Source organism: Neopsephotus bourkii, unplaced genomic scaffold (genome assembly GCF_033783945.1).
Source record: "Neopsephotus bourkii isolate Nb327-2 ecotype Australia unplaced genomic scaffold, CSIRO-AGI_Nbou_v1 NB_1250, whole genome shotgun sequence".
NCBI classification, from domain to species: Eukaryota; Metazoa; Chordata; class Aves; order Psittaciformes; family Psittacidae; genus Neopsephotus; species Neopsephotus bourkii.
In genome coordinates this window covers 573669-586444 of record NW_026901735.1, presented here as the reverse complement: position 1 = coordinate 586444, position 12776 = coordinate 573669, and the positions used below count along the sequence as shown (strand labels likewise).

Here is a 12776-nt window from a genome sequence, read left to right as displayed (position 1 = left end):
CTCTCTTTTGTCCCCCACGTCATCTGTTTTGCTAATACAGGTGTTGGAAACTTCATAAGCTGAATCGTTTGGCCTCATTAGGTCATGCTGCTGGGCATGCTGGGTTTTTAGAAAGAGAGCTTGCAGTCTTTACTAATGATAATACAAGACTGGTAGATGTTCCCATCTATTTGCAGAGGTTTTTTATGGGTAGAATCGGAGGAGATTTCTTAATACATAGAAGCTCAAGTCTTTGAGTGTGTATTGGGAATATGATGTGCTCTTAATCACCCATTAAAAGCAACCACAGCCCAAAACTATTGAGCAAACTCAAAAGCATCTTTAGGAGCTCTCAGGATCAGCCTGGATCCAGGCCAGGTCTTTGGCCAGTGTAGGAATGGGCAGTAGCTCTTTCCAGGTATAGAGTGAAGCAACTTGTTTGTAGAAATCTTGTGCACTGTAGAAAACAGTTAGGCAAGTTACTGCTGCCTGTATGATGGAGCTGTTTCTGTTGTATGGTTGCATGCAGGTTATTGTCACACCCTCCAGAGTGAGTAAGGATCTGAAGGCTGTATTTACAAATGCCACATAGGTGTCTGAAGATGCTAATAGTGGTGCTTACTGATAACGCCTGTACGTTTTAAGTCAGTCTTATTTTGTAGGCTGGGTGGTTTTCTAATTTCCAGTAGTCCCTGCTTTGCATAATTAGGCATTTACATAACTTTGCAAATCTGTGGCCCAGTCTGTTCTCCAGTGTTATTTTACCTCTCCTGATTGCCGTGGCTTTGTGTGCAAGGAAGTATTTTGAGCCAAGTTAATTATACTGGCGACTGTACTATAGCATATTGTGTATGGCTGTATCTTATTTACTCTATATACTTCAGAATTACTTCATGATCTTGAAGCTTAAAGCTTTTTACTTTAAGGCACCAAAGCACATCCCGTGTTAAAAATGGTTGAACGTGCAAGGTGCAGTTGTTAGCTCTCTCTTCTTTGTTCTCTCTGCTTTCTTGGGAGAAGATCAAACAAAGCACACTGACAGGTAAGGATGTCTCACAAAACACCTGGAAGAAATGTAGCTTCCCGTTCCATAAATTACTGGTACTCTGCTCACCAGCTGCCTGTTACGATGTTTTATCGATGAATAAAAATGGTGTCTGAGGCAGTAGAATGTCTTGCGTCTTAAAACACTGCCGGTTATAAAGATGTCTCCTTGAATAAATTTCACAATTAGAAAGTATTGACAAAAATATTCAATCTTTTTTACATCAAAATAAGCTCCAACATCTGCTGCCAAAGTCAGACAGTATCAAGTAATCTTTTTAAAGTATATTTTTATTATCCTGACAGATGCATGGCTGTATGACATAGATGTCAATTTAAGTTACTAGTGCCATTAATACTTGACAAAGACATACTCCCAGAAGAATTTACGTTTCTAAAATGTTGTCAGATGAGTATATGCTAACAAAAAGTAAGCAGTTATTCAGCTCTGTTGTGAACAAAGCTAAAAGCATGTTATCCCCAGAGAATCGCAGAAAACTGGTGTTCACATCTTTTCTGTTTTCTAAATTCCACAAAACTGACAGCAGAAAAACTAATTCTGTGTCTGCAAGTGTCTGTTTAAGCAAGCCATGCATACCTCCCTTTTCATTTTCTCTGACTGTTGGCTTGCAGCACAGAAAGATTTTCAGTTTCGTTTGAGGTGAACTTCTTCAGCGTTCATTTTCTTTCCACGAAATTTCAAATACTCCTGCTTCTTGGCAAGGATGCTGCTGTAAAGAGAATATTGAGGGAAATGTTAAAAGACCTGTGCCAAAGTTTCTGAGCTGCTGATTGAGTCAAAGAAGTGTTGGAAGCCTGTATGACTTCACTCATTAAGAAGGCTGAGATTGAAAACATTCATGTCCAGTTCTTATTTGTCAAATATGCTGGTATATTCGTTATTCAAATTTGTACATGTTAGTAACCTGAGATCTCATTGTGGGAATTCTATAATGAGAAACTGAGCTTGCTTTAAATTCTTTCCTTCCAGGTCCTCTGTTTTTCTTCTTTTCTATTCCTCTCCCCCACAGAAGTGTTCTGGAAGGAGTTTTGTTTCTTAGGGCAAGAGTGGAGTGTTCTGGGTAGGCCGGAGCAGCGTTCATGGAGTTTGGTTAGCAGCTCTGTCCTCATGCTGCTATTCTGTGTTAAAGATTCAAGTCCGTTGAGGTGCCAAGTCATTTGAAATACTGAATTTCTGGCTGAATCTGGGGTCATAAACATCACATTAAGGGCTAAATTGTTATACTCAGTGATGAGAGGCTGTGTTTTCTTTTAAATGGATTTTTCCTTTTTTTAAAGAGTAAGTTTTCTCTTAGACATGAGCCTAAACTTTGTAGAAATGCATTTTACTGCTAATGGTTCTAATGTAGCTAAATCTATAACTAAAGGGCTGAAAGCCATATTAATACTTCTAGATGTATTTCCATTTGCTGTTGTGAGGCAGACTGCAAGTGAGATCTGTCTCTCACAATGCAGAGTTCAAGACTTTTCGAAGCGGTGCCGATGCACAGCATCTCCTGGGCTGTGGTTTGTCTCATCCTGAAGTCAGTGTGTAAAATACAGCACGGGAACTGGTCTCAACATGCGGTTGTGTTTTACCTTATTGTTAGTACTATTTTTTATTGAACCCTGTGTCACTGGTGCAGGCAGAAGTATTTGAAATCAGATGAGCTCTCTGCCCTTTGCAGGCCATCGCTGACTGAGGTTTTTCGGATGGAGCTCTATCCATGTGGGTTGTATTTCAGTCTGAGAAGGAAGTACGTATTCTGGCTGCCTGACCACTCTCTGTCATCACTCCTCTTAGCATAAATGGGTCCATATTAAAATAATATTTCAAGGTTTTTATTGTGAGTGGATTTTTAGAGTTAATGGCCAGGAATCTATTGTAGAGTGTAGTTTTTAAGGAGGAAATTTTAGAAAGGTTGACTTGAAAGAGTAACGAGGGGAATGAAATCAGCTGCAAGAAGTCTTTACCTCACATTTCTTTGGAGCCCCTTTTATGCTTATTTGTTTTTTTACTGTTCTTTGCCTTGGTAACTTGGTAGCAGTTCAGTTTTCCTCTTTCCTCCCACTCCAAGTATCCTGTGACTTCAGAATCTTGTCCAGCTCTGAAACAGAGAAATAAGAGGTTGGTCAAGATGGATGTACCAGTTGTCTATTAATGTTGTAGTGGGTGCTACCTAAGGCTGTGCATGCCCTGAGTTACGAGGGGAGCTGTGCAAGTGCACAGTGTAGTGGTGTAGACTTGGGGGGAATTTGGACTGCAGCAGGTCTGGAGATGGAAGCTGCCAGAGTCCCACCGCTGGTCACTCATACCTACCCATAGTTGTACCTCTCCAGTGGGAGCCCCTTTCGCAGTGTTTTGTGAGACCTGATCATATGGGAGCACTGATGGACAAAATGCAGCTGTAGGTTAACACAGAGGGACTGAGAAGAGAGGCTGTGCTTGCTCCAGTGTGATGCGATGTGATGACAGCCATGGGCCTGTGCTGACCTGCTCTCTGAGCTCTGGCAGGGGAAAAGGTTTCATTTGGTGCTAAGTGACAAGTTACTCCTTTAATGGTAAGGCTTTCCCAAAGATGGACAGAGAGAGGTGTATTTTATTGAACCTTTCAGGTGCAGTCTGAAAAGTGGGAAAGTAAAACTCCTGGCTTTTTGAATGGCACATTATCTTTCAGGGAAGGATCCTGTAAATTCAGTCATGATCTTTCCTGGCATCATAGGAAAATGGCTTAATTTTCCTTCTAGTATGCGAGCATAATTCCTTTTACAAAAAAGTGCCTGTGAATTATTACTGCAATTTCAATAGCCCTAGCATTGCAGCCAGAAATGTATTTGAACTGTTTTTGCTGTTTCTATAGAGAAGTGTGTGATGCTGACTTATAGTACATGTTAGTGACAAGTTTTATAAAGTATTGGAAAGATGAACATTGTCAGGAAAAGTTAATGAGAGAAACATAATTCTCTGAGAAGCCATTGAATGAGGGTTTGCAATAGAGATGTTGGCTGGGTATCAGAAGGAACATTTTTAGCAGTGGAAACTTTGGATACAGTGACATATAACAGGTCTTAGCTGTGTCTCTCGTCTCCCAAACATAATAGCTGAAATTCTAGAATTTGACTCATTTAAGAATTAGAACAGTAATTGTAGGTGTAGTCTACTGTACCAAAAAAGAATAAGCTTGAGTAGCAGACTCATGGCAAATGACACTTTGTTGCTTGTATTTTCTTCTGATATGAAGTACCCTGATTTTCGTCTCAGATAAACTCATCTTACTGCATGGATGGGAAGGTGATTTTGCCTGTTACAGGAAGCCTTTGGAAGCTGCTGTAAAAATATGTTTTTAATCTCTGTCTTTAATAGCAAATCTCAGTGAGGGCAAGGGCGGGTAAGTATAGAAAGACTGAAGTTCAGTGGCACTCTGTATGTCTGCGCACATTTAGTGTTATTATCATTATACTTTTTTCAAAGGCAATGTATATAAAGCAGTGTTTCTTCCCTGCTAGCACTTTATAGAGGACATCCAAGAGATGTTCATCAAGTATGGATGATTATGTTGCCCTCTTTTTCAAGTTTCCATTTTGCGCCTATGCCTGTTGCTCCAACCTTTGTGCATCTTCAAGTGTTTCTTTGAAAATGTCTAGAAATAAGGATTTTTTACCCATTTGCCTCTGTCCAGTCTTCCAGAGTACTAAAACTGGTCTTGGATCAGAAAGATGCATGAGAACATCTCTCTAGGTCCTTGTCTCAATTATTTGCTTACTCAATGAATGTAGGAACAACCAGTTCTGGGATGGATAACTCTGTAATTTGCTTTGATTTGATATGGTCAGCTGTGCTGGATATAAAGCTGCATATTTATTTCTTTAGAGAACACTGAATTTTGCATAATATAAAGCTACTTCTTGAGTCACTGTTAAGGTAGTAGTATTCGTGGTACATGTTGCTTTTAAAATCGGAGATCTTGGATATTCTACTTTGATGGAAAACCTAGCTTTACAGTGAAGACAGTTTTATTGCAGTGTCAGGGAAAGCTGGCTCAAATGGTTGAGCAGAAAGTGGATGTTAAGTCAAAGGTGTTTGTAGAATGTCTGAAAAAGAAATGAGGAAAACAAAGGTAACTGTCCGTTTTTTGTGAAAGTCTCAAGGAAGTGATAGAAACAGCAGCAGGGAATTTACAGTTTTCTGTTAGGAGGAGAGGGAAATTGTAGAAACAATTATGTATAAGGGTAGAAAGTCTGGATGCTGGAAAATACCTAATTTATTCTGTGTATTTTTCCATCTACCTTTGTCCTGGAGCTGAAAATGATTTGAGGTATTGCCTCCCCTTCACTTATCAGCAAGCAGTAAGAAGTACCTTGGTGTATTTCTATGTGTTCATCCCTTATAGTCTTGCTCCTATACTGTGTTCTATTTATGTTATGATATGACATTGATTTGTTTCCCACATACTACAGGACAGGTTTAGAAACCTAGGCTTTCCTTCTGTTTTTTGCCTAGGCAGTGAAAGGAAAATGTTTGGCATGGCTCCAGTTGTGCTAGCTTAATTTGAAGGACTGTCTTGTGTCACCATGCTCTGAAAATTGCTTTCCATAAGTGATTTATCCATTTTTGGCATGGGTAGCTGGATGACTGTGGTACAGAAGCAATTAAGCATACTGAGTGAAATCCCAATTTAATTGCATATATTTGTAAAACACCCTTTTATATCAATGTGGCCAGGGATTCTTGTTGTCATCCTCAAAGGTCCAATGTCATAGAAAGCAAGGGGAGCTACCCAAAAGTTGCATCAAAGTCTATTTAAGTTTCTCTAAAATGAAAGACTTTTACTTCATTTGATAATCACAAAGGAATGTGATTTATAGAATTATTACTTCATAATTGTCACTTCATAAGCTAATCAACACATTAGCTTTAATATAATTGCATTACTGCCTTATTTATTAGCTTATATGTTCAAAGATATTGCAAAACAGTGCAAAGGGAAAGGCTGATTACAAATTACATAAATGGTTGTTTTTGCAGTAAATGTTTTTGGGTAAGTGAAAAGTCTGAAAGTTACTGAAACAATGGAAAATATCTTGTGAAGCATCTTCTGTTTTGGCTCCATCTATATTTAGGAAGCTGAATGCTAACAATTCTCCTTTTGTTCTTCTTACAGCTAATTCCAGCCTTCTCGGAGGTGGAGGAGGTGAGTCTTTGCTTAATGTTCTATTTATTCTGAAGGAAGTGTGAAATATATGCTGATGAAATGTACTGTTTACTTGGTTATAAAACAGTGTGTGATAAGTTCAAAAGATAGAAATGTAAAATTGTAAGGTGGCAGGGCTCACTGAAGTCGATAACCTTTCATATCATCAAGAGGCAGGGTTTGTGACTGCTGCTGAATCTGGTTTCTCCTCTGGATTAGACTAAGTCTGACCCAGTAAGGCTGACTAAGGCAGACTGAAACATAAAGGAACTGAGCTGTTTTATGTTAAGTATTTTGGATTTTTAATTTACTTCAAGGGAACCTTGAGTCCATGTTAAAAAACAGTTTCAAAAGAAAGGTTAAGTAATTAAAACACAGTAAAAAGTCATTTTAGTAAATTAATAAGGCATTATCTTTGTGCTTAAAAAACCCCCCACCTTGGTTGCTTACCCCATTCGGTTTGCTGGAATTCAGTACAAATCTTCAGTGCATGTAAGAGATGCTACCAGTGTGCCTCCTAATAAGGCAGATATACACAAGTGCATGTAGTGTGTATTGTTTCCAAATACATGGATGCTGTTTTATATTGGTTGATTGACGCTATTTTGCTGTTTGTAATACTGTAGAACCGTGGCCATCAAAGCTTTCACAAGTGTTAACAATTGAGGGAAAAAGAAGCCCGTGAAGAGCTCGATCTCAGTTTTGTGTGGCTTCCCCTGCCTCCCAGAGGGAAGTAAAAGAGCTCGGTTCTGGAAATTTCACAGTGCAGGAGCGGTACAGGCAGCGACTAATCTTCCTTCCTGGCTGGAGTTAAAAGGACTTGATGATCAGAGCTTACATATGTAAGGGGAAGGGAAAGGGCTCTGTGAAAAGACAGAAGATCACTGTTGCTTGTGAGGCTTAAGGATAAGTCGTCAAAGCTTTTGTTTTAACACCCTAACCGAGCAGGCAACCCTTGTTTGTGCCCCATGAAAAGGTGCTTGACAACTGTGCCCGGGTATCTAAAATGAAACCGTTCACGTTTCTCAGCTGTGTGTGGGGACATTGAAGTCCAGGGAAGCCTTACCTGGTAATCCCATTGGATTAATCTATTTCTTTTGATTCGAGTTAGTTGTTTGCAGGGTACCAAATTTTTTCTTCTCTTTTTATAAAAGATAATCCTTTAAAAGGTAATCCTTGACTCGGCGCTCCTGGTCCTGCGGAGCCGTGTGTGTACCTCCTCTGCGGCGCTTGCTCCCAGCTGGTAACGTCAAAGGAAAATCATAAATCAATGCAAATATTCAAATTCCAGCCGGGTTCCCAGAGCACTGCTGCTGCCGAAAGGATTTGGCTATTGACTTTCCGTGCTATTTATTCAGCTGGACTGCACTTCGAAAGTTGATGTCCGTTCAGCGTGGCACTAGATAACATGGCTCTCCCTCTGCGGCAGATGGGATGAGCTTGTGCAGCGGGTCAGGTTGGGGCTTTTTTCCCTGTATTTTATGTGGTGAATGTTGAGGAGTTTCAATCAAGTTAATCTATTCAATCAAGTTAATCTATTGTCAATTAGAAACATCTCTTCCACTCCCAGACTCCCTGGTCTCCCCCCCCCCCCCCAGCTCCGGGCAGGCAGAGGTGATGGCAGCGCATGAGGCTGGGGGAGGATGCTGCTGCACCTTCTCTTCTGCCTCTTCCCTCCCTCCTGGTGGCCTTTTGAGCTTTTACCACCCTGCCCAAGATGATCTCAAGGTCCTTTCCAACCCAAACCATTCCCTTACAGTAAGTATAAGTAGCATGGGTAAGCTCCTGTGGCAGGTCAGGTTTTGGCGCTGTGGGTCCCTTGAGGAACTGGCTGCAACAGGCTGCAGGCGGTCAGGGCAGCCCCATGGCCTCCCACAGAGGAGGTCTCCCTGCATCCCTCCTGGTCAGAACCTCAACCCCAGGTACTTTAATCTCCAGTGGAAGGATAACAACATCCCCCCCTGGCTTGTGACACAGGTAAAATACCAAATTCCACTATTTTATGGCTTAGAGTTTGACTGTTGATGGTTGAGGGGCTGTTTGTGCTCTGGAGCTGCCCTTGGGCAGGGTTTCTGGTGCGTCCTTAGTTTTTCTGACTGTTTTGAGGAAAAATCCTGGGAAATTTATTGCCAAAGTAGTCCCAGGTTTGTGCAGCCATCATGGGGTGTCTGTGGCTCCATCCTTGGGTGCATCCATTGGTCTTTAGGAGAAGGGAAGGGTTCAGGAAGCCTGCAGGCTGGAGCTTGCTCAGGGGAGCACAAGATGGAGGCACCCCTGCCTGCCTCAGGCAGATGAAGCCGGGAGCCCCTGCCTCTGGGAAAAGGGACTTGATACTGAACATGTGCATCTCTCTCTAGAAGGGATCGTTTCATTTCCCATTGAATGGGTTTGGATTTTAAGTTCTGGATGTATTTCTTCCAGCTGGAAGTGGCTGCAGCACTCCACGTGAAATATTGCTAGTGAATTATTAAAACTTTATTGTATACGTAAACACCAGAGCCTTCTTTTGATTGAAGATACTGAATATTTATGATACTGCATAATACCAGGGTAGTTTCTCCAGTAATGGGATTCAGATCTCTTCAGTAACGCTTGTTAATTTAATCCCTTTGTCACTGCTGGGGGTATGGATGCGCATCTTAGTTTTACAGAAAATGAAAACCACAGTTTTCCACTTGTCCAAGCTTGTGCAACAGGTTTTGTGATTTTAAGCTGCTTTCGGGCTGTTCTGTGTTTGAAATCTTTCCAGAATTGAGCTCAAATTAGTTGGAAATAGTTATTTGAACACCCTGCTCTAACATTTGTGCATTACTCAATATGTATGTAAAAGCCATCTTCTGGAGGAGAACTGCTGAGGGACCCAAGGGGCAATGTTGTCAGTGAATGGAGTGCATTGGTTTTACGTTCAGGTGCTGATGGGTTTTGGTGGCTGCTTATCATCCCTGTGTCACCTCAGAGCCACATCAGGGCATCCGTGTACTTTGATTTCCCAGAGCCAGAGCACTGATTTGTTCTTGCATTCCCCATTTAAATGCTGTCTATTCATTTTCATGACCATTTGGAATGAAGAGATAAAAGCACAAAAGATACCAGAAACAATTTTTCACTGAACTGTTTAATCATAAAATCGAGAAACCCACAATAGAGTCTTAGGAGAATCTTTAGTTAAATATAGATGTCGAAGGTTTCTTTCTGCTTTTCAAATAACTCTGAAGTTTCCAGGATTTCATTATGACTCTGGTGAGTGATCCTTTTTTTCTTTCTCATTCTTTACTGTTTTTAATAATTGATTTTTAATTAGGAGGTGTATTTCACTTTCAGGTCTGGATTTATCACACATTCAGCATCTCACTGCTGCTGTTCACTTGCTCAGAGCAGTATGACTTATTTGCGCACCATGTATTATTTGCCCCATTATGTTCAACAGTGCAAAGGTGAAAATTATTAACAAAATTACCTGCATTTGGAGGGAGTGAAGGAAAGACCACTTGGTATTTTGAGAAGAAGTGACCCCTTTTAAAAATGTATCATGAAGTTTTGGCTGCTGAGAAATTGAAATGCCCTATTTTTGTATGGCAGTTTTTGCTTTCATTCTTTTACAGCTCTGTTAAGGAATGAACATATGTGATTTCTTCTCCCTCTTATGGTTTTGGATAGTCTGCAGGGGTTTGGGGGTTTTATGCCCCACTGTCCCCACTTAATTATCAGTTAATTTCCTTGGGGTTCATTTTTCTTTTACTTCATTTTTGTGACTGTAATCAAGTTCTTGTTACGTGCTGATTTCTGGATTTGCTCGCTTTCTTTGACCTTAAATTGAGTGTATATTTAAATAGGAAACTATGGATTTTTGGTGTTTTTTGCCTCATACAGTTCTGTTGCCCTATGCTAGAGTTCAGGAAGGAGATGTCATCATTTAGCGTGTCCTGTTGTGAGCATAATTTTTGTCAGCTCTCTACTTAAAAATGGTGATTCTGTCTTTAAAAACTCTGAGTTATATTCACAGCCTTTTGGAAGCGTTGTTTGGACCCAGTTTAAGTTTATTGCCGCAAGAGATCTGTCTGCTTTTCTGTTTCTCTCCATCTTTCTGTCTCTTTCTTTTTTTGGCCGCTGTAACTATGTCTTTTCTAGGGCTTTAGCTGGCATGGGAAATATTAATTCCTATATAGCCATAAGTATGTTAGCATATCTTAAAAGCACACCAGACTTACCTCTCCGGTCTGCCAAGATACAGTTTGTAGCCATGTCATTTTAAACAGCTCTTACGGCATGGGGAGCTTGTGTTCGTGATCGCAGCAGGGAACTGGGTTTCTCCGTGCATTATTGGGTGGACTCCATTTTGAAAGTGGGATTTGCTTGCCTTCTTTGTTTGCCTTTATATCTGCGTTAGATTATGATAATGGCAAATAAAAAGTGTTTTCTCCTGCTATAATTACCACAGACAGACTTCTGTCCTGGAGAACTGGTTTATCAGGAGGGGAATGAGCTATTCAGTGGCTGGAGCCTTTTGCTGTTCTAAGCACAAAATTGCATGGTGCAGGAGGCGGTCAGTATGCCACTTTAGAAGCATCCAGTGCCACATCAGCCCAGTGGGATCTCAAAGGTAAAGGCTTGGGTCCGGCAGATAGGGCAAACAGTTGCGTGGGGCTCTGCACCCTTCCAGAATGACAGCTGAAGGTCACAGATGTCACATTTGGTACCACTGTTCGAGCATCTGGATTCGAGCACCAGCCACTTGAGTCCAGATAGATGATGGAATTGTTCGTCTTCAAGCAGGGTTATAGCAGGTGTGTAGCACAACCATCATGGCTGCTGCTAATGCTGCAGAAACAGCGGATCGCTGCTGGCAGGGTGCTGCTGCAAAGTCATGGGTGTTTGCCAGCCACCCTGTCAATTTGTCAATTAATTGCAGGCTAATGAGTTCCTATAGCCAGCAATTATCCAGGCAGTAGTGGCAGGAAGGAAGAGCTGACACAAATACCTTTACTTGACATCCCTCTCACTGGCCAGGGATAAAGATTTTATTCTCACAGTTGGGACCCAAGATACACAACAATTTCCAGCCACCTTCTGATACTTACACCTCTGCTAAAATAAAAAAGAAGGTTTTGCGCTGTCTGAATAGTAACTTCACATCAACTAAAATAGCAAATGAATATTCATGATGCTGAGAAGTGAAAGTTTTACAAGAGAGAATTGGAGGCAGGAATGAGACAACTTGCAAAACACCCCCTAGCAGTGTGAGAATACTTTAAATACTAGACTGGCCCTATGCTAGCCCATTCAAAATGTATAACAGGAAGAAGAGAAGCCTCTTTTATCCTGAACCAGGATGAGATGCTCTCTGTTTTGGATTTCACAAGGCTTGGGCTTGATATTTACATAATTTAAATGCAAGTGAAGCAAGGGTTTAAATCCAAAGTTCAAATTTGCGCATGACGTGCGCATAACATGAATGCATCCCTTGAGAGGAGAAAAAAGAGTTTGGAAAAGGAGCACTGACAGGATTCTTTCATCAAGAAAATAAGCATTATTATTTTGTAGGGTTTTTGTGTCAGTCTGTTGGCATGTTCTTGTATCATGTCAAATGCATTTGTCAGATTGGGGTGTGCTTGCAACAAATGTCTTCATGGAACAAATGTGCTTCATCTGGGATTTCAACTATCTTCAGAAGCATTCGGTTGCTTTGTACACTGCATCGTCATACCTTAGGTATTTCGATAATAGCTGTGGAGATACAAAGATTTTCCTAGCGAATAATGATCACGAAGACAAACTGATAATTTAAGGCAAATGGCCATTTGCCTTTGTTGCTAATTAATCCCTTTCTGATAGAAGATTGCTACTGCAATTTGGAGGGGTTGTTCAAGTGTTTTATCTCTTTTGGCTATTTGCATGCTGTTCTTTTTCATCCCTGTAAACAGAGTGGGTTTGAGAGGGGTGTATCCACAAGTTCACCCACTGTGACAGTGCATCAGCCAATTAAGATTTCAGTATTTATGCATTTATGTATTTCTTCCTGTATAGCAGTAATACCAGTTCCATTGGTAGCCCAGTAGCTCAGGGTAGACAGTAACCTTTTCAAGGTGTTTAGATCAGCCTAAAATCTTATTATTATTTATGAGGATTTTGTTGGATCAGATCAAAGCAAATAGATTTCTCTGTAATTTAACTGCATTTATAGAATTCATTCAAACATCCTCTGTAAGCAAAGTATTTCTTTACAGGTCAGTTATTCTTGAAATGTTTTTTTTCTTTGTTTTTCAATCTGTGTGTGTCTGTTTGCTTTCTGCCTTCTGTTACTGCAGTGGATATTTCCGTGTGAGTTTTGGTTTAGCTGTAATTAAAATGAGTGGATTTTCTCATTTTGCAGGGCATCTAGAGGTATAATGATGATAGCTCTATAAATAAATTACAGTTTATTTCCAAGGACCTTTAACTCAAACTACCATGCATGTATTTAAAGGGTGTGCTCTACTCTAGTTTCTTTTTTGTTGTTGAGGTTGGTTTTATTTAAATATGATACATATTTTGCCCTTGGGCTATATAGGGTGCTAACTTCCT

At 40.5% G+C, this 12776-nt stretch overlaps 1 protein-coding gene and 1 long non-coding RNA gene across 10 annotated transcripts in view; one reads left to right on the top strand and one right to left on the bottom strand.

Annotated features, from left to right (window-relative positions):
- The window catches only part of MACROD2 (mono-ADP ribosylhydrolase 2), a 741850-nt gene that overhangs the window by 185163 nt on the left and 543911 nt on the right, over positions 1–12776 (top strand). For 7 of the 9 annotated variants that reach the window (XR_009727136.1, XR_009727135.1, XM_061364765.1 and 4 more), the window contains exon 4: positions 6186–6215. The exons of the other annotated variants lie outside the window; for them this stretch is intronic. Coding sequence is in view for 5 of the 7 variants with exons in the window: in XM_061364765.1 (XP_061220749.1) it covers positions 6186–6215 (30 nt within the window). In the remaining 2 variants the exon portion in view is untranslated. The remainder of the gene's footprint in view (positions 1–6185; positions 6216–12776) is intronic. 9 annotated transcript variants of the gene reach the window in all.
- Positions 1329–7782, bottom strand: LOC133218393 (uncharacterized). Its single transcript, XR_009727139.1, has 3 exons — positions 7282–7782; positions 2998–3131; positions 1329–1751 (listed from the first exon to the last, which is right to left on the bottom strand). It is a non-coding gene; the product is annotated as an uncharacterized LOC133218393 (long non-coding RNA).